A 22,247-nucleotide genomic window follows, 5' to 3' on the forward strand; every position below is an offset into this window, starting at 1 on the left:
GGAAGATTTAGAAAGAACTACTTTCCTAAGTAGATAGTGTGTGGTTTCTGTCTTTTGGTTGATCAGGAACTATGAAATTAAGTCGGACAGAAAGAAGTTCTTTCCAAAACAGACTCCAAATGAGTTGTTCGAAAAGAACTTCCTTCTGTATATGGATAATTGTAGTTACCACACTGAAGTATGTGATTGTGATGATGGAGTTCTCGATAAATCTAAAATCGGATTAAGATTAATTGAAAACTCAAGTAATTCTTTGAAATCTTGTGTTGTCTGGCACTATAATAACCAAAGAATGAGAATATTATGTTGAATGATGAGTACGTGTGCTCGGCATTCGCCGAGCGAATTGAGTTTAACGTACTATGAAAAGTGACAAATTTGGGCTTTTTTTCCTAGGGTTATGATCTCTTCCTTTCTGCTCAATACGACAGAAATGAAAGAATGAATTTGTACTCCCTAATTGATTACTACAATCTGTATCTATCTTTAACATAGAATTAGCTGCATTGTGATTTATACTCCAGAATTATTCAATTTAAGATCAACCTCGTAAATTTTAATCATATTGCACCAATACTCCTACGTTGAGATAAGAACATGATTATACATACCAAAGCCCCATATTAAAAATCAAAATTTAGCACCTCCATTATGCAACCACATTATTCGTCGCAAATAAGTATATTTACGCATATTATGATGCATATTCACACAACTCGTATACATGAAAAGTTATTAAAATCAGACAAAATTATTGCAATAAGGAAAAAAAACAACTTTATTATATATGTTAGTAATGAATTACAAATATTTCTACAAAGAATGCTCAATACTTCATATAATCTTCGAATATTTCTTATTACAAGTTAATACATTTTGACTCGAACATGATAAACAAAAGCGACACGCTGATTACTACATTTATGAAAATATAGTACGTTTCCATTCATCTGTTTACTTGTTTTTGTTGGAATAAAATCATTTTTTTTTTCTTTCATGAAATAAGAATTTTGCTGCGAAAGCAATATCTCTAACAATAATTAATACATTACGTCAACTCTGGAATGAGTATTTATCAAATATGATATCAAAATCAAAAATTAGTTGTTTTTTATGAGTAAAAACGATGTAAATTGATTATTTGACTAATTATCAAATACTTTGATTTTCCAAATTTTTTTCGAAATTGATTTTTTCATGTGAAAATTCAAATTGTTTAATTTCATTTTTGAAATTTTGAATTTTTTTTGGAATTTTGAGTTGATCAATTCAGCAGAATTGATAATGCTATTGCTTTAGGGCATACCACAAGGTGATGAATAAAAGGTGAACATTAACAAATTATTTTAAATCACAAATATCATCCTCATCAACTTTAATTCTAAAAAGAACTGTACTGAATTATGAAAATGCATGATTTACATTATTAAAATCTTTGAATGAAAATAGTACAAGATAAGTTTTTATTCATTTTTAATTAGATTTAAACGAAAAACTACTCCATATTAAAATTTAAGTCGAGAAATCGTATTTTGTTCTTATTTGTTAGCATTTTGTAGACATTCTAATCTTGAATTAATTTGTTACATGATATTATTAACAAATTTAACTGAAAAAATATGTTAATATGGAATAAACCATGATTATATAAGCTATCAATGCTATATATACATATGTAAAAGATTCATATTAACTCAATTAACAAAAATGATAGATTTTCATAAAGGTTCAATCTAGGTTCGTCCGAAAATTTTGATTTTTATATAGAAGACATAGTTTCATATACATAATTAAATTTTCAAACAAATTTGATCATACCATTTATTAAGCAGGATAGTATATTAATTACTATCAGTATAAAAATATAAAAATGATTATATTTAATTATTGCATAATTTAGTCAAAGAGTTATAAGCCTCAAGTGATCGTTATCACCTTCAATGCACGTATACTTTATTGATTCATAGATATTTAATCTATGTTTGACATGTTGTTGTCGTCATTCGTTTTGTTCCCATTCTTCCTAAGTTAGAATTAGAGAATACACCATCCACATCATCTAATTTGGTCCTCAGCGATAGATTGGTTCATTTTGGAGGAGTCCCATCAGACAGTTTTCGAGCACCAAATATCAAATTTTAATGTATACAAATCTTTAGTGATTTATCTCTTTTATGATGAGTAAAAGGTTTCTGCTCATCAACATTTGATTTCCGACATATATGATTTCTAATTGCAATTATTTACTTTCTTTTTATAATCTAACTCTGTGACTCATACCATAAATTAATTATTGGAAAGTGTCAATATGTTTGGCACAACGCATGGCGGAAGATACCAAACCATGCAGGGAATATGATACGTTTAAGATCTCCGAACTTTTTTTCCAAAAATTTTCTATCGTTGCCCTACCTCTTATTTTTGACAGCATTTCAAATGATTAACCGAGTCTCAAGAGAACAGATATATTTTTGTTATCAAACATTTCTGAAATAATTTTATTTTTTGTTTGAAATAGAACTCAATAAAAAGTGACAATTAGGCATATATTCCAATGACAACCCCGCAACCAAAACCCGGGGATAAAAAAATAATTCATTTTTACAGACTCATTAAAATAGAAAACATTATATATTCATCACCTCCGGATAAAATTCCAAACATATTACAAATCGTTAGACAAATTGATATGGTTTTCCGTGATTACATTATTAAATTATTGACGTACATGACCAAAACAAAGCGCCTTAAATATAATATTATTGTAGATTTTTTCCAAGCTTTGGATTGCCCCATTCCCGAGAACGCAGAAAAGGAATTTCAGGAGTACTATGAACGCGTTGCCTCACTCCCCAATAAACCAAAAGAGATCGACGATATTTATCCGCCAAAATCCGTCGCTTACGCAATTGTTCATGATGATGTTGACACATTCCGGTCTTACTTTCTGAGCGACAAGAATAATCAGACTGAGTTTTATAATCAAACTGTAGTCTTCCAGGGTAATAATTTGACTTATATCCACTTGGCGGCTCAAACATGCGCAGTTAACTGTTTTACCTTCCTTCTGAACTATTATCCAACATACGATGATGACCTACTTGATTCAGCAGTAATAGGCGGCAATATGGATATTATTCAGTTAGTCCTGAAAAATCCAAATCTCCAGCTAAAGAACCACCTTAGAACTGCTATTATATATCATCAAAATAATGTCGTCGGAAAGATATTTAAGGAATCTTCGGAAGAATTTCTCAATATCGACCTGCAGTTCTGCATTTCAACAATGAACCGATCAAGTTTGTATCTCATTATTAAAGAAATGTCAAGACTTGAATGCATTGATCGCAGAGATTCCAATTTACAAACAGCACTTATCGTCGCGACTCGTTTGGGCGAACTCGATATCGTCGAATACTTACTCGAATGCAAAGCGGATATCGAAGCTAAGGATGCAATCGGCGAGACCGCTTTATTAACGGCCGCAACTTACGGACATTTTAATGTTGTATGCTTATTAGTTACTAAAGGCGCCAACATTGAAGCCCAAGATAAGTACCTATGGACACCACTTATGGCGGCGTGCGCAAATGGTTACGAGGATATTGTACGAATCCTAATTTCAACTGGCGCAAATCCAAATGCAAGAGATATCATGGGTAAATCATGTTACGAAAGGGCAAAACCTAATATCCAAATGATGCTCAACATATCTGGTGAACGCCAGCCTTAATTATTTGTTTGAAAATATTAGTAAATGTTTGGTATAAAAAAATAAGATTTAAAAATCCCCTTATATGTAGTAATTAATAAATCTTTTGATTTTAAATTCCAATTTCCATTTTTCAAATGATTTTTAGTTGTATCATAACCAATAGTATTCCTCTCGTTCAAACAAGTAGCACACAACTTCTATTAAAGCAAGGAAGACAGGTCTACCTTTTACAACTCAGCTTATTTGATGATAATGTGAGGATAGGTAGACAATTGAATCACAGAACCTGCTCTTACTAAAACTCAGAAATACTAGTATATTGACAATGAAAACAAATTTGATTTCAGGGATGTATTTGTTTTTCAAAATATGTCTCTAAATTGTATTATGTTAAATCGGGATTTGATATGCTAAAGGTAGTTAATATGAAGTTTTAAGATGTATATATTTAAAATCAAGCAAAGAAGAGTCATTTAGAGACGGCGACCGCGGCGACCACCCTTCCTGCGGGTAGAATCGTGTGGGAGTGGTGTAACATCTTCGATACGGCCAATCTTAACACCAGCACGTGCAAGAGCACGGAGGGCGGATTGAGCACCCTGGGCTGGGAGACGGCGGGAGGAACCACCTTCACCACGGAACTTGATGTGAACGCCATCAACGCCGAGTTCTTTCAGACGGGCAGCAACGGCCTGAGCTGCAAGCATAGCAGCGTATGGTGTAGCCTCATCACGCTGGGCACGAACGGCGATACCACCTGTGCAGCGGGCGAGTGTTTCAGAACCAGAAAGATCTGTAACATGAACGAATGTATCGTTCTTGGAAGCATAAATGTGGGCAACACCCATAACGATTTCGCCATCACGCTTGACTGGGCCAAGTTGGACATCCTTCTTTCCTGTTGTAGCTGTCTGATCAGCTGGAGCTGCTGGAGCTGCTTCTGGTGCTGACATTAAAAAAGGATCGACCAAAACCGTTCATTCTATGAAACTTGACAAATTGAATATTTTACATTGTCAAAAATACTATGATTTTTTTGCCATTTTAATCGTTCATATCATTAATAAATACTGCTTGCTTTAAACATACTATCAAAATGAAGTTGATAATTCATCAAATAAGCTATGTCATGAGATGTTTAATATAATGGAAATTCTCCGAAATTGATTTTCACTCACTATAGTTCCCATAGTATAGTAGCATTATCAAATGAGAGTAACCCTGATGATTCATTTGAAGCGATTCCAAATAACGATTAGATCTTTTTCTATAAGGATCTCTTCATGAATTGGTTAGTACATATCTAACTTTTTGACTTCCCACATGTATTAGATCAGAATATCCTAATAAATTTTCGGTGATTACCACGGCGATCAAGGTGAAAAAATCCATAAATCACAAAAATAAATAAGGGTTTCGTTTTGCGAAAAAAACGTACAATACGCAATTTCGCTAAAAAAACATTTAGCTAGCAATTTCGACCTTTGACTCCACTCAAGACGTCACTTTTTTAATTTTGCGGTATCATATTTTTGGAAAATCTTTATGAATATTATATAAAAAGTCTCTTTAATATCTATATTTCATATTTTTATCGATTTTTAAAGTTTTTGCGAAAAGTATTCAATTATTTTTGCTATTTGGTCGGGTAAATGTCAGATTTGCGACATTTTCTGATATGATATTCAGATTCTACGTTGATAATAATGCTTATAGAACCCTCTTGCTATTGTGTCAAAATTGCGAAACCGATAGCAAAAATATCTCGCAATATCAAAATTGAGATATTGAGTGAATTATGCATTATAGAGATTAAAAATCTGATTTGTGAAAACATCTCATCAGTTTCTAGCTAATTCAAAAATCTTTACTATCTTATTCGATTAAAATGAAAAGGGAATAGTTTCATTATGCTTTAAATGACAGCCTTATAATATAATCATAGTTTTCGCTCAATATGCAGCTTTTTTTTTCGAAATCTATGGTCAATATCCTAAATACTGATTGCTTTGCATTCATATCTCTTACATTTTCTATATCCACATCACTATTCATTGCTATTCCTATCTTTTTCATTTTTGTTTGTTTCTCATAATTTCTCAAAAAACATGATAACTTGATATTTGTAAATATCATACTTTATAACGTAAATAAGAACTTGACCTATTAAGAAAAGCAGTAATGAAAAGAAAATCTGAAATTCATAAAAATTACAAGTTTCTGATGACAATTAGCTTAATTAAACCAGGTACAAGATTATATAATTGTATTTTCTATCCAATTATCCATATAATATCTTATCCAGAAAAAATAACTTGATCAATACCAAATGATTTTTTAACTAGTAAATAAAGTATTTTCTTTACACACACATTGTATATCATAGTTTTTTTTTTTTGGTTTCGCAAAACATCCAAAAACAAATATGCTATAAAAGTGACAATTTTAGCAAAACGAAACCCTTAAAATAAATGGATAAATAAGGCCTATTCAACCAATATTTAAATGCCATAGTGTGAAAATTATTATTTCGAAAATTGAATACTTTATGAAATTATCTGGCCGCATTATCTAATTTTTTTCATTTCAACTTTATAATGTTTGTCTTGTTAAGTCTTGCACGTTCTGAAGTTGTTCCAATTACATCCGAGAACTTCAGTGTAGTTGGCTTAGACCGCCCATATATGATTAAGTTCTACAGAGAAACCTGCCCACATTGCCAACAAATGGCTGCAGATTTCGTAGAAGCATCCGAGATGTACACAGAAGTTGGCTTCGGTGCAATCAGCTGCGAAACAGATAACAAGCTTTGTGATGATTACAAAATTTCTGGTGTTCCAACAGTTATCTTATTTGGTGCTCACAACAAGACAGGTGCTATCTTCGAGGGTCATGAACGTAATGCCGATGGCTTTGCTGACTTCATTGAAGAAACAATCCATATCAAGGCTGTTCGCCCACCGAAATATGTCAGAGACCTTACACCATTAAACTACAACCACACACTTGATAACGCTCAGTGTGCATTTGTCACATTCTTCGCCCCATACTGCGGCCACTGCAAGAGATGGCTTCCAAAGAATAAGATTGTTGCCAAGGCTTTCGCTGCCGATAACAACACAGTTACAGTTGGCACAGTTAACTGCGAAAAGTTCCATAGCCTTTGCGAGAATGTTCAAGGTTATCCAACAATCAGACTCTTCAAGAAGGGCGTAGCTGAGCCAGTTGAATACTCAGGCGACCGTTCACCAGAAGATGTTGCCAAATTCATCAACACAAACTGCGGAACACAACGCGCTGTTGATGGTCTTCTTACAGATGAAGCCGGTATCCTCAAAGAGGCCGAAGAGATTGTCAAGGAATTCCTTCACTCAGAAGATAAGGCTGCCGCTATCGCCAAGGCCAAGGAGCTCAAGGCTAACCTTTATGTTACATTCATGGAGCGCATTGTCAAGAATGGCGTTGAAAAGAGCAAGGAAGATCTCGCTAAGATCCGCGCTATGCTTGATGCTCGTACATCATCTTATAAGGTTCTTGATAACCTTAAGACACGTTATAACGTTTTCTCAACACTTCTCGGAGAAAGAGAGCCAAAGGAAGTTCCAGCCGCTGAACAACCAGCTGCTGAGCAACCAGCTGCTGAACAACCAGCCGCCGAGAAGCCAGCCGCTGAACAACCAGCAGCCGAGAAGCCAGCTGAGAACAAGGAGCTCTAAAACACACAAAATTTTTACAATAACACAAATTAAACAAATCATATTAGAAAAATTTTTTCTTATATATTTTTAACACTTTTTCCCAATTATAGGATTGATATTTTTATGATTAAATGCCAACATAAAATATATTCATCATACTATATATATTCACTGTTTCAAAATCTAAAAAAGATCGCAATATTCAATTCTGTTGTCATAGGATGTATTTCATGATATTGTGTCACTTCAACGATGCTTCGCGCCTGTTATCAGAAATTTGAATTCAAGTCAGATGGGTGTAACAGCATCCTTAAGTATACTTCAATATTAATTTATAAACTACTATAGAGAGTTGATGTAGTAAAAGAAATAATGGCTTCAAACAAAAATGGACTTAGAAATACAATTCTAAATATAGCATCTAAAACCGGAAATCTCATACTTGTGAGCTCTATCATTGAAAATGATTGCAACGACGAATGCAGGTGCGATATAGAAGCAAAGAATAATAATGGAAATACTCCACACATTAATGCATTATTAAAAAGTCATCTTGAAGTTGTTAAATATCTTATATCTGTTGGGGTAAACAAAGAATCTAGGAGTAAATATGGAAATACACCCCTTATTCTTGCATCAAAAAAGGGTCATACTGAGGTTGTTAAATATCTTATCTCTGCTGGGGTTGATAAAGAAGCAATGAATTATGATGGGAAAACCGCACTCATTTGGGTAACAGAAATGGGTCATCTTGAAGTTGTTAGAAATCTCATTTCTGCTGGTACTAATAAAGAAGCAACATCTAAAAATGGAAATTCTATACTTGCTTTGGCATCAAGAAATGGCCATCTTGACGTCGAAATTTTTCTTATCTCTGCAGGTGTTGATAAAGAAGCAAAGAATAAACATGGAGACACTGCACTCATATGTGCATCACAAAATGGCCATCTTGAAGTCGTTGAATATCTTAATTCTGTAGGGTTGTTTAAAGAATAAATGCATAATGATGAATAAACTGTGCCAGATGAACCCGATAATTCGTATGTTGTCATTTATGATGTAAAAATATTCAACAATAAATTTAAATTTCATATGTTAGCCATAATGTTAAAATCATCTGACATTTTTTAAATTACTTTTCTATACTGAAAGAATAATTATTTTAATGATACATCATGAAATAAATCTCATTTGACAATATATTTTTTTTGATTATATGTCCATAATAGCATTTTTATTATTTTCAAAATTATATAATCTTGGAATTCTATAGAATGGTTGATAATAATAATGCTTATAGATGTGTACTTGAATCATTGCATTGCTAAAGATATAACTTCATATCACCAACTCTCAGAGCATAAATGATATACAAAATTGCATAATTCATCATTGAAACAGTTTCCTAGAAGACCAATCATCCTTCCTGAGCGATATTAAAAAATTCCATTGGCAGAATTTAGAAATCAAATATCAAAAAAAGGCACTTTTTTAAACCAGACAAACTACTTGAATTTCCAGAGTGATGACAGAGAATCATGTAAAATTCGCTCAAAACGTGAAATCTGAATCACATCTTCCCGATATGGCTCAGGCCATTTCTGAAGAAGATCTGAGAGATCCACATGGTCCAAAGCGCGCATCAGATGTCACACTTCCTGACCCAGATTCGAAGTGGAACTTGATTCCTCTTATTCTTAAATCCACAGGATTGATCAAGCTTCAATTAAATTCATTTAATGACTTCATTGAATCAGGTTTAACTAAAATTATGAACGCAAATAAGGAAGTTATATTTTCAGAAAACCCGCGCGTTTACATTCGTTATAAAAACATTTATGTCGACCGTCCAAAAATTCGTAACCAAATTCTTACGCCTCAAATGTGCCGTCTTTCCGATGAAACTTATTCAGGAAACGTTTTAGTTGACTACGACTTTGTTAACGGCTCCACAGTTAAATCATTTAATAACCAATGCATCGCGAAGTTACCGATTATGCTCCAATCGAACCGCTGCTACTTATATAACGCGAGTGATGAAACATTTGCAAAATACGATGAATGCAGATACGATCCCGGTGGCTATTTCGTCATCAACGGCACAGAGAGAGTCGTCCATGTCCAAGAACAATCTCCTTACAACAGAATTTTAATTGAGCACCTTGCGAACGGAAATAAGACTGCTGTTGTCAACAGTTCAACTTCTACCCACAAGACACGTGTCGAGCTCATATGGAAGAAAGATACCCTCGCTTTACATCATAATGCTCTTAGCGAAGATATCCCAATTTTTGTTCTCTTCCGCGCTATGGGCGTTACATCAGATCAAGAGGTTATCCAACTAGTTGACCCTACAGGTGCTGTTGGCCACCTTTTGATGAGCAGTTTGCAAGAAATTATTAAATTAGAAATTTCAACACAAGATCAAGCCATCCAACTCATAGAACGTCGCCTTAAATTCTTAACAATCACAGGTATCGATGCTACGCGCGAAGAACGAAATATGAAGGGATATAAAGGCCGTGAATTCCTCCGTTCCATGGTTCTTCCTCATATCCCATCTACACTTACAGACTTCCGCCGTAAGTCCGTTTTCGTCGGATTTATGACTCGTTGGCTCTTATTAAGCGCTATCGATCCTCGAATGATCGACGGACGCGATTTCTTCGGCAACAAACGTCTCGAATTAGCAGGTGAATTACTTGAGCTTCTTTTCGAAGATCTTTTCAAGACATTCAACGCTTCAATGCAGAAAACCGTATCTCGTACGATTAACAAATCGAAAGGTATCGATCCAAGCAATATCGCGCAAGCAATGCACAGCGAAACAATTACTCACGGTCTCAAATACGCCATTTCCTCAGGAAACTGGAATATCACCAGATTCAAGATGATGAGAGCCGGCGTTTCCCAGTTGCTTGGCCGTATGTCATACCTTCAATTTGTATCCATGGTTACCCGTATTTCCTCCCATTTCGAGAAGACACAAAAAGTGGCAGGAGCACGTCTTCTTTATCCCTCTCAATTTGGCTTCATTTGTCCCTCAGACACTCCAGAAGGTGCCCAATGCGGTCTGATCAAGAATTTCGCATTGACAGTCCATGTAACTGTTTGGGCCGATCCAGCTCCAGCCAGACGAACTCTTCTTGACTTAGGAGTTGAAGAACTCGTTGTTTTTTCAGGCGAAGAAATCTCAAACAACTACATTGTCATGCTCAACGGCGAACCCATTGGAATCATCGATGATCCATACTCCATTTGCCGCAGATTCAGACAAGTCAGACGTCGTCATTGGGTTGACAAATTCGCTGCAATTTGGATTGTCGAAGCCAAGAAATGCATCAACGTTTCGACAGAGGCAGGACGTGTTTGCAGACCATTGATCATTGTTGAGGACCACAAATCGAAATTGACACAGGAATTGATGGACCAAGTCAACCGCGGAGAAATCAATTTCGATTATCTCTTGGACAATGGTATAATCGAGTACGTCGATGTCAATGAAATGACTGATTGCCTCATCGCATTCAACGATAAAGATATCGAAGAAGAAAGGAAGAATTGCGTCAATGATCCTCCTCTCGCGAAAGGAGAACTTCGATATTTCACACACCTTGAAATCCACAATGCACAAATGCTTGGTGTTTGCGCAGGTGTCGTTCCATGTCCTCACCACAACCAGTCTCCTCGTAATACTTACCAATGCGCTATGGGTAAACAGGCAATTGGTCCAACAGCTCTCAACATCATGCACAGAGTTGACAAATCCACATATTTCAACTGTTACCCACAGCAACCAATGGTACAGACGAGAACAATCAGATTGTCAAGGTACCACGAGATGCCTTGTGGACAGAACGCAATGGTCGCTATTATGTCTTATTCAGGACATGATATCGAAGATGCCCTTCTTATGAACAAAGCATCGTTGGACAGAGGTTTCGGAAGAAGATATTATCTTTCAAAACTTGATTTGATGCTAAAGAATTATCAAGGAGGAGTTATTGGTGATAGAATCGCTCCTCTTGATAGAGAAAGGCCGGAAAACATTGCAAGTCCACAGTATTCTTTGTTGGATGCAGATGGTATCATAAGACCAGGAGAAAGAATCGAAAAAGGAATGATTTACGCAAATAAATATGTTCCTTTGAATTTCGAGGAATCTCCTGTCAAATTCATGGCACAACCAGCTCGTTACAACTATTATCCTGTGATGATCCAAAACGTGTCTGTCTATACAACAGAAACAACACAGGTCATCAAGATTAAAACAGCTGATTTCAGAAGACCAGAACTAGGTGACAAATTCTCTTCAAGACATGGACAAAAAGGTGTCATCGGTTTAATCGTTCCTCAAGAAGACATGCCATATACAGAGGACGGAATCTGTCCGGACATGATCATGAATCCACACGGTTTCCCAAGTAGAATGACTGTAGGAAAAATGATCGAACTCGTGTCAGGAAAAGTCGGAATTCTCACAGGAAGAATTGGAAATGGAACTGCTTTTTCATCTGACAGAGTCAAAGATATCGCTGATGATTTGATCGCTGCAGGTTATTCTTACTCAGGAAAGGACATGCTCATGTCAGGAATCACTGGAGAACCTCTCTACGCGTACATCTTCTTCGGACCTGTTTTCTACCAATCATTGAAACACATGGTCAAAGATAAGATGCAGGCAAGAGCTACAGGACAAGTTCAGTACTTGACAAGACAGCCAACACAAGGAAGATCAAGACAGGGTGGTATGAGACTCGGTGAAATGGAAAGAGATTGCTTGATCGGTTATGGAGCTGCTTCAATCCTTTACGAGAGAATGTTGATTTCTTCTGATGTTTATGAAGCAAATGTTTGCGCTAAATGCGGATTCATCGGTTACGAAGGATACTGCACACACTGCAAGACAAAGGAGTACATGAAGATTGTTAGAATGCCTTACGCTTGCAAGCTTTTGTTCTATGAATTAATGGCAATGGGAATCGCTCCAAAGGTCAGATTAGAAGACCTTTAATTTTTTTTATTTATAAAGTTTTTTTTGATTTTATTAATTTTTTTAGTATTTTCTTTAGATAAAGATGAAACTTTATTTAGCTTATCAATGGTATCAAATTAACTATCATTTTGGGTGCAATTATGCCCCTATGACATGACCTTCAATTCAGATGTTTAAGGTTAATTTTCAATGATGTTTCACATCAGTTGTCAAAAATTTGAATAAAAGTCAGATGGGCGTAATGGCAACTTTAAGTGATTTTTTTAAAAAGCACTACAGATTTGCCCCTAGTATTAAGGAATTGATATATGCACATCACATATAGATAATATCGTTGATTATTAAAAAAACAATATTGTTTTGCTATATATATGAGAAATCAACAGTATCAAATATGATTTTTGAAGAGGAAATCATCAAATAATCTTTTACTGATTAGCAATATTTAAATTGATAACAGAAAGGAGCTGATTAGCTTGGCAGCATTTCCAGACAAATGAATGCCAAAAAACGCCTTCTCTGAAAAAACCAAATATTTCAAGTTCATCAAGACAGAATACATATGGAAATCTTGGATCATTCGACTGAGAATTTAGAGAATTTTCAACAAATCGAATAGATCTTAAATTTTCAGTAAATTTATCAATTGAAAAAGTCTTACTTCTAATTGATGCAAATGGAGAATTACGAACTTCGCTAAAATTCTTCCAATTTGTTCCAATCAGACCTTGAAGTGTCCAATTGATGGGATTATATGGTTGTTCACCAGAGGGATTTCTCGCAATAAATGTGTAACTAGTTGGAGTGAATGTGTATGGACTTTTAAAATCGATTTGAATGAATGGAAATAGTTGGTTTTTAGAGCACCAATCTGTAAATGTTTTACCAATTATATTATCAATGAGACAATTTTTACGGTGGTTTTGATCCCAAACAGTAGAGCTGACACTTAAATTATATAAATCTTTATAGTTGTGTAGAATGCCGTTATAGTCCGTGTCATACTTAGAATATGTATATCCATTGTAGTTACTCACTTATACATGTAAAAAATTTAATTGAGTACATGAGATTTCCCAACAAATGGAAATTGTAAACTAAAAGTGTAAATAATTACATCAAATTTTGACACCGTAACACTTTACAAATTTCGGAAATGGAAAATCTTTAATTATAAAGCAAATATAGTATTGACGAGCGAAACTAATTGAACCGGATTATAGCCTGCCCAATTTTGCGAAAGATAACAAATTCCTTTTCTGATAAAACCAAATATTTCAAGTTCATCAAGACAGAATAAATATGGGAACTCTGGATGATTCCACTTTGAATTTGGTGAATTTTGAACAAATCTAATCGATTTCAAATTTTCGGTAAATTTATCAATTGAAAAGGTCTTGCTATTAACTATAGCGAGGGAAGATTTTTGAATGTCGCTTATATTCTTCCATTTTGTTCTAATCAAACCTTGAACTGTCCAGTTAATAGGATTATAAGACCCTAAACTAGAAATATTTCTCGCAACAAATGTGTAACTGGTTGGAGTGAATGTGAATGGACTTTTAAAATCGATTTGAATTAATTCATATAAATTATTTTTGGAACACCAATCTTGATATAAAATCCCAGTTAAATTATCAATGATATAACTTGGGCGTGAGTTTGATCCCAAACGTTAGAGCTAGCACTTAAAGTGTATATATATAAAGATATCCTTATAATTATGCAGAATTCCATTATAGCCCGAGTCATACTTGGCATGTGTGTATCTATTTTAGTTACTCATTTATGCGAATAAAGAATTTTGTTTAGCTAATAAGAATTTCAGGGGAAATTGGCATATTTAGACCACTTGAACAATGTAAATACGCAAGCATATGAGATGTGAATTAATGGTAAATAGTTTTGGACTAAATTGCATCAATAGGAAAATACAAACTTTTCTGAATGTAAGAAAAGTGATATCTGAGAGTTAAAATAATTCTTTATTATAGAATAATAATAACACCAATGAATGAAATGAATTGCATTGGATGATAACATCTGTAATTTTGTGAAAGTAAGCAAATACCTTTTCTGATTATACCAAATATTTCCAATTCATCAAGACAGAATACTAATGGAAATTTTGGATCATTCGGGCGAGAATTTGGAGAATTTTGAACAAATCTAATCGATTTCAAATTTTCTGAAAATTGATCAATTGTAAATGTCTTGCTATTAACTGTGGCGAGTGGCGAGTTTTGAACATCACTTATATTCTTCCAATTTGTTCTAATCAAGCCTTGAACTGTCCAGTTAATAGGATTATAGGGTTGGTCACCAGAAACATTTCTCGCAACAAATGTGTAACTGGTTGGAGTGAATGTGAATGGACTTTTAAAATCGATTTGAATAAATTCATATAAGTTGTAGAACACCAATCTTGAAGTAACGTGCCAGTTTTATTATCAACGAGATAATTAGGGCGTGAGCTTTGATCCCAAACGTTAGAGCTCGCACTTAAAGTGTATAAATCCTTATAATTATGCAGAATTCCATTATAGTCAGAGTCATACTTGGCATATATGTAGTTATTATAGTCACTCACTTGATTGAATCAAATATGTTGATTTAAATTTTTCAAATTCTGTTTTTTTATGTCACATGTCATTCATCAATTAAAGACCTACAGCATGGTTATGCTGTATTCTCACATAATAAACTGTTGTGGTGATTATGATGGAAATTGGAATAGTGTTCTATATCGACTTATAAGGCTCTGGATTATAACGAATAATAACGTAACATTTTATTTTCAGAGGCATAAATTATGCAGCTGCAATTGTTATTGCCTCAAACTAGTTACTATATGAAAAATGATTTCAAATTATTAGAAAATAAATTGAAACTTTTACAATATAATATAAAAATCTTTATAATATTCTATGTTACAGTAATTAAAGTGAGAAATATAAGAAATTGGTTCTGATTAAAACTCCAGAATTGTGAGATATAACATTTTCTTTTCCTTATAATACCAAATATTTCTAGTTCAGCAAGACAAAATGAATGAGGACTAATTGTATCAGGTCCTAAAGAATTCATGGAAATTTGCATAAATCGAATAGAATTTAAATATTCGGAAAATTTATCAATTGTAAATGTTTTGCTTTTCTTCACATCTAAGGTTGAGTTTCGGACTTCGCTAATATTTTTCCATTCGCCTCCGAACAAACCTTGAACTGTCCAATTTATAGGATTATATGCATCATTTTCTGAAGAATTCCTTACAACAAATGTATAGCTTGTGGGAGTCAATGTATATGGATTTTTAAAATCAATCTGAACATATTGATACAATAAGCTTTGCGAACACCAATCTGTATATAGTCGATCGATTACATTATCAATGAGATAGCCTGGGCGTTTATTGTCCTCAAGGTTAATTGAACTGACATGCAAAGTGTATATATCTTGATAATTATGCAATATTCCGCTATAATCAGAGTCATGCTTTGCATGCACATAATCATTATAGTTACTCATCGGATCAGCATAGCATAAAAAATCACTTTAAATTTTTTGATTTAATTTTATCGGCACTGCGCACCGATAAATCTAATTCACGTTTATATATTAGCATCATTCAATATCCGAAATATGTTATTAATCATATAAATCTTGATGCAATAAAGTCACAGGCAAATTTCTACTTTAGAAAAATACAGTGATTAATTGAAATATGTGAAGTCAGAATTTTGTTTCAAATATTTAATTGTGGGGTCAAAAACTTCTATTTAATTTGATATAAAAATAATGAGAATAAACGATAATTTCATAAACGATTTGAATGACAAACGAAGTCAATTCAAAATTGAAAAAAATTGAATTTTCATCAACGGCGCACAAATTTTATGATAATAGTTTAAATTATAATTTCATTATGGACAAAAAAGCTATTTAGCATAATAAACTCTTATCTTCCTAGCGCCTATGTTAATGCAAACATGGCAAGGAGTGTAGCAAGACAAATACATGAACAACTCGGATTAAATGAATCACTTGCAACCAAATTAATCTATGATCACTTTCAAGGAAAATATGTCAGTGGCATTTATGTCAGTGCATGCGTTGCTTTAATATGCCAGCAACTAATTCAAATGGAAAAACATGCAAAATTTACTAATGCAAAACAAGTTTTGAAACAAAAACGTCTTCGAAGTCTAACAAGTGAAATCATTACTTTTTTCCCCTCTAGAATGATCCTTTAAAAAAGGTATATTATCAATATATTTACATTAAATTAAGCAAATAATTACAATTTTACAGATAAAAAATGTATACAGTTTCTTATCATAAAAGAATAAAAACACTAATAATTGAAAGGAATTGAAGAGGGTATTTACAATTCCAATTTATCGATAGATAACAAATTCCTTTCCTAATAATACCAAATATTTCTAATTCAACAAGGCAAAATACTTTTGGCGCTACAGTATAAGGTCCTTTTGAATTTATTGAAATTTGAACAAATCGAAGAGAATTTAAATTTTCGACATAATTATCAATTGTAAAAGTTTTACTACTAATTATAGAAAAAGGTGAATTTCGAACTTCGCTGATATTCTCCCATTTAGATCCAATTAATCCTTGGACCGTCCAATTAATGGGATTAAACGCATCTGTTCTATTAGAATCTCTTACAAAAAATGTATAGCTCATAGGAGTAAAAGTGTATGGTTTTTTAAAATCGATTTGAATATATTCATATAAATTGTTTTTTGAACACCAGTATAAATCTGTTTGATTGGGCTTATTATCAATAAGATAGCCAAGACGTAAATTGTTGTTAAAGTTAGTAGAACTTACATGTAAATTGTATAAATCGTGATAATTATGCAGTATTCCATTATAATCAGAGTCATACTTTTCATGCACATAATTATTATACTCGCTCATCGCATTAATTTAGCATAGATAATCATTTTCATTTATTTTTGAGAAATTATTTTTATATCACATGTCATCTGATCAGGAAATTTTTGAATTGAAATTAATCAACATATGTCATATCACATGTCAGAAAATGTTATTCATGTATTCTTGGCAATTGCTTTAAGGAGAACAAATTTACTTTATCAAAGCAATAACAACACCACACATATAATGCAGAAGAACAATAATTATATAAAACTTCTTGATTTCGATATTGAAAATCCAATATCCAGTTTCAACAAGCAGTAAACTGCTTTCAACATAATCATTATTTTAGTGGTCTTTTGATATTTTCATCTTAAAGCAGGAAGAATACTAATAAATGATATAAAATCGAGTGCCTGGCAGTTTTCACATTTTAATGTATGAACCCACTCTTCTTTCCTTATGGTACCGAATATTTCTAACTCAGAGAGGCAAAAATGATTATTTCCTTTTGAATTTATTGAATTTTGAAGAAATCGAATAGAATTTAAATTTTCTGTAAATGTTACAATCGAGAAAGTTTTGCTGATCATTTCGCTCAAAGATCTGTCTTGAACTTCAGTAATATTTTGCCATTCGTTTCCGATTTTGCCTTGAACTACCCAGCTAATGGGATTAAAACTATATCCATTCCAATAAGGTCTTACAAAAAATGTATAATTTGTTGGAGAATAAACAAATGGTTCTTTAAAATCGATTTGAACGAATTGATCTTTTTTATCATAGGAACACCAATTTCTAAACGGCCGATCAGTAATGTCATCGGTAAGATAATTGACGCGCTCAGGTCTATCACCATTAATAGAGCTTACACTTATATTATAGATATTTCGATAATTGTGTAAAATTCCATTATAATCAGAGTCACGTATTGCATTAATGTAGTTATTATACTCGCTTAAGATTAATAATTTCTTTATTATTTCTATTTACTAGACTATATCCTACATTTTCGTGTAAGTTGTGCTCAATTGATTGATAACCCAAAACCGAAATTTGACAATCTGGTTTTGTTAATTTCTACCAAATTCTACTTACCATGTATAGTTTTGAAAAAAAGATTCAACAAAAAATAATTTTTTTGAATGAACAAAAATGACGACGATTGAAGAGCTACTTAAGGGTGCACCCGTATGTACGTTTATTTGAGAGGAGGAGGATTATATTTTTGAAAGGGTGAAACATTATGAATATGTTAATTATATAATAATATGTATTATTATAAAAAAGAAAAAATAAAGCACGTTAAAATTTTCTTTCTTGATTTTTTACAAAATCGACTTAGAATTATGCAAAATATGTCTAAATAATTATAAATTTCAAGTTAAATTTTAATTTTGATAAATAATTTAAATTTCAAAATATCAAGTTCAGTTCGACTATGTATGTAGTAATTCCTCAATAAAGTGCCAAAACCCTATTAAAATATATGAACATTTTCAACATTTTAATGTTTTTATTTAAAAATTTGATGGAATATGAGCTTCAAACAATTATTATGTAAATAAAAATAATTAAATATATGTATTTATTCGTATTACAACCGTAGTAAGTCGATTCTTCCTTTCTTCTACTGAGTTTTGAATTTGATTTCGAATTGTAAAGAGATTCAAAGGGAAAATACTAGCGGAGAAAAACTACCTCCATGAAAGGGTCATAATGGACTCAAGTTGTATTTTTTGATATTTTTTGCTTTTCGAGCCTAAATAGGTAGCCAAGATAATGCCTAAAAATAAGGTTCTAAATTCTGAAGTTTACATGATCCTCTCGTGTGCACCCTTAAATTCACGTAAAAATTACTTAAAGAAGAACAAATTTTCTTTTGCACAACAACAATAACACCACTCAAATAGTGAAAACCACGAACGTTCTGAATAAATTCAATTAAGAATATCTAATTACCAGTTTTGAGACGATACAATCCGCTTTTTCATATTCAGAATTACACCATTACATATGGTAATACAATTACTACAATCGAAGCGAGAATTTTACAATCTTTAGGCGTGTTTTCAAATCAGATTGGCATTTTAATAAAGAAGTCTCTTAATACTTTTACCTTATAAAGAGAAGAGTAGGGGTAAATGAAATTGAACCAAAAGGCCTAATGATATTGCAATTTATTGAAAAAATGCACAATCCTTTTCTTATGATACCAAATATTTCTAACTCTGAGAGACAGAATACATATTGAGTAGCTGGGTCATTTCCTTTTGAATTTATTGAAGTTTGAAGAAATCGAATAGAATTTAAGTTTTCTGTAAACGTATCAATATAGAAAGTTTGACTTGTAATGTAATTAAAGGATGATTCATCAACTTCACTAATATTTTCCCAATTATTTCCAATTTTTCCTTGAACTACCCAGCTCATTGGGTTATAACCATATCTATGCGAAGGCGGTCTTGTCACAAATGTATAGCTTGTTGGAGAATAAACAAATGGCTCTCTAAAATCAATTTGAATATATGAATTAATTAGATTAGCAGAACACCAGTCTTGATACATCCTATCAGTTACATCATCTGTTAGATATCCAATGCGCTCAGGATTATTAAAGCTAATTGAACTTGAAGTTATATCATAGATATCTCTATAATTGTGTAATATTCCATTACGATCAGAATCACTCCGTGCATAAATGTATTTATTATATTCGCTAATTTGATTAAATACTTATTTTTTTTTACATCCTTTCGAAATGATTTCTTTTCATATCACATGTCAAGCTCATCCATCTTAGACTTCTCCAAAGAAAACTATTGGTCACAAGTTCTTAAGGACAAACTTGATGGACAGCTTACACCATCAATAACGAGACTAAATTTGTCTTCATGTCACATTGATGGCGATTGTTGTGCAATTTTACAAGAATTTCTTCAGTCTCCTGATTGCCATTTGTTATCATTAGACGTTTCAAGTACTAGAATGGCTGTTTCTGAGGCTAGTATGCTCTTTACTTCAATTGCTAAGACAACAATCATAGAATTTTATGCGGATGACTTGATATTAAAGGAAGAATCCATACAGAAATTAGCTGAAACTCTCTCTTCTGACTCAAATATTGAAGTTTTGAGTTTATGTGGATGTGATTTGAACCAAAGATCGATTGCAACGCTTGCTACAGCACTCCCTTACGCTAAAAACCTCAAATATTTACGTCTTGAAAGCAATTCGATGTACTCTGATGGAGCAATAGCATTAGAAAAAGTTTTACCGAAAACCAACCTCATTTCTCTTGAAATTGCTGATAATATGATATGGAATGATGGCACTGATGCCATTCTTAGTGCTATTTCGCAAGGAACTCAAATTCAATATCTGGATATTTCGTATAATGTACTTAATATTCCATCACTTCTTTCATGTCTTACTCCTTTCAGCAGCCTGAAGAGCTTAGCTATCAGTGGCTGCAAGGTCGAACAGCAACACGTTCAAAATTTGATCGAACATCTCGGAAAGTCACATTTAGAGACATTTATTATGGATGGCCTTGATTTTAATTACTTACCGATTACATGGCCTAAAGTTACAGACAGTTTCTTTTCAAATGATCAACTTTTTAATTTATTTGAAAATTCGTTACTCGAATCACAGACATTAACAGACGTACGTATCGGATTCCTATCTACCATGCAAATTGGCCGTCTAATGAACAGCCTTTCCAAGCTGAAACGCAAAATTACGATTACATTACAAGATTTCTACAGAACGAACGATTTTTACGTTCTCCATTTCCCCGATTTCTACATTGAAGGCTGCGATGAGCTCCTTGCCGTCACTTGTGATATAGATAACTGCACTTCTGACGTTTTTGGCCAAATTGTTAAAAATGTCAAAACTCCAAACGGCCAAATCTCCAAACTCGAGATCACAATGGAACAACAGAGCGATAGCAAAGGTCTTGAGCTTGCTTTATCATCACTTTCACAGACAAATGTTGAAAAATTAGTTGTTGATCTTAAAAGTTACTCTAAATTCACAATTGACGGCCTCAAGACAGCCATTTCTAATGGAGCCAAGTTCACCGAGATAACTCTTCACGGTTCTAGGTTTTCAAACGAAATCTTCCAAGATTTCTTTGACTTTCTTAATAACACTAAAAACAACGTTGTCAACATCACCATTGGACTTGATTCGAACGACTGTGCTGAAGACATGCTTCACAGTTGCATGGACAGTGCATTGAAGTTCTTCAAGAAACAGATCAGAGAGTTTTACTTGGAAGGAGACATTACTCCTGCCGATGCTCTCTATGTCTGCGCTTCTCTGTATGACAACAAGGAGATAAGGATAATAGACATCAATTCCTCAAATATACAGGCATACAAGAGTCCTGATCCACAACTGAAACAGTCAACAATTGACATCTTCTTGAGATTGGCCGAATTACTTGAAAAAATTACAAAACAAGAATCAAGTTTGCACACGTTCAACTATCCTCTGTTTACTGATATTTATGTTGACAACGACCAAATATTGCCTAAATGGCTCTCGGCAAGAAAGAAGATACAGGAAAGACACGAAAGTGTCCAAGAATAAAGATATATTTATTTTTTTGTTTTTTAAAAATTTATAACTCAACTTTTAAATGGTGCATGGTTATGAAAAAATCAATATATCTTTATTTTAATAGCGGAAAAGTATAGCAGCCATATTAGTTACTATATAGTGATGTATATTTACTTTCTCCTGACCAAAAATATTAACTTTTGACCTTATAAAAATGGGATAGAAAGCTTATGTGTCAAAAAAATTGAGAGAAAGTCAGAAAGTGGTAAATGCATCCTTAAATGGTGTACTGAAAAAATCTTACTTATTATATTTGTTTTGGTTTTAAAAATATAACTCAGCTTCATTGTTTTTTTTATTATTC

At 33.1% G+C, this 22,247-nt stretch overlaps 6 protein-coding genes across 6 annotated transcripts, besides 4 other annotated features; 5 read left to right on the plus strand and 1 right to left on the minus strand.

The window, feature by feature from the left end:
- Positions 1–313: 313 nt before the first annotated feature.
- Positions 314–361: a mobile genetic element.
- A 2,176-nt stretch (positions 362–2,537) lies between these two features.
- On the plus strand, positions 2,538–3,792 carry TVAGG3_0507170 (spectrin binding; the record flags this gene model as incomplete). The annotated part of the gene is made up of 1 exon (XM_001324915.1): positions 2,690–3,733. The coding sequence occupies one exon, from the start codon at positions 2,690–2,692 to the stop codon at positions 3,731–3,733; it is 1,044 nt and encodes a 347-aa protein (XP_001324950.1).
- Positions 3,793–4,125: 333 nt separating this feature from the next.
- Positions 4,126–4,691, minus strand: TVAGG3_0507180 (ribosomal protein S14; the record flags this gene model as incomplete). Its single annotated transcript, XM_001324914.2, has 1 exon — positions 4,189–4,668. The coding sequence occupies one exon, from the start codon at positions 4,666–4,668 to the stop codon at positions 4,189–4,191; it is 480 nt and encodes a 159-aa protein (XP_001324949.1).
- Positions 4,692–6,299: 1,608 nt separating this feature from the next.
- On the plus strand, positions 6,300–7,483 carry TVAGG3_0507190 (cell redox homeostasis; the record flags this gene model as incomplete). Its single annotated transcript, XM_001324913.2, has 1 exon — positions 6,313–7,431. One exon carries the CDS (start codon positions 6,313–6,315, stop codon positions 7,429–7,431), a length of 1,119 nt encoding a protein of 372 aa, XP_001324948.1.
- Positions 7,484–7,785: 302 nt separating this feature from the next.
- On the plus strand, positions 7,786–8,409 carry TVAGG3_0507200 (ankyrin repeat, PH and SEC7 domain containing protein SECG-related family; the record flags this gene model as incomplete). Its single annotated transcript, XM_001324912.1, has 1 exon — positions 7,786–8,409. The coding sequence occupies one exon, from the start codon at positions 7,786–7,788 to the stop codon at positions 8,407–8,409; it is 624 nt and encodes a 207-aa protein (XP_001324947.1).
- A 231-nt stretch (positions 8,410–8,640) lies between these two features.
- Positions 8,641–12,505, plus strand: TVAGG3_0507210 (DNA-directed RNA polymerase I subunit 2 family; the record flags this gene model as incomplete). The annotated part of the gene is made up of 1 exon (XM_001324911.2): positions 8,999–12,427. The coding sequence occupies one exon, from the start codon at positions 8,999–9,001 to the stop codon at positions 12,425–12,427; it is 3,429 nt and encodes a 1,142-aa protein (XP_001324946.1).
- A 34-nt stretch (positions 12,506–12,539) lies between these two features.
- Positions 12,540–12,651: a mobile genetic element.
- A 5,841-nt stretch (positions 12,652–18,492) lies between these two features.
- Positions 18,493–19,149: a mobile genetic element.
- Positions 19,150–20,092: 943 nt separating this feature from the next.
- On the plus strand, positions 20,093–21,913 carry TVAGG3_0507240 (uncharacterized protein; the record flags this gene model as incomplete). Its single annotated transcript, XM_001324910.1, has 1 exon — positions 20,093–21,913. One exon carries the CDS (start codon positions 20,093–20,095, stop codon positions 21,911–21,913), a length of 1,821 nt encoding a protein of 606 aa, XP_001324945.1.
- Positions 21,914–22,131: 218 nt separating this feature from the next.
- Positions 22,132–22,164: a mobile genetic element.
- The last annotated feature ends 83 nt before the right edge of the window (positions 22,165–22,247 follow it).

The sequence above is a fragment of the Trichomonas vaginalis genome, chromosome II (assembly GCF_026262505.1).
Source record: "Trichomonas vaginalis G3 chromosome II, whole genome shotgun sequence".
In the NCBI taxonomy this organism is placed as follows: domain Eukaryota; phylum Parabasalia; order Trichomonadida; family Trichomonadidae; genus Trichomonas; species Trichomonas vaginalis.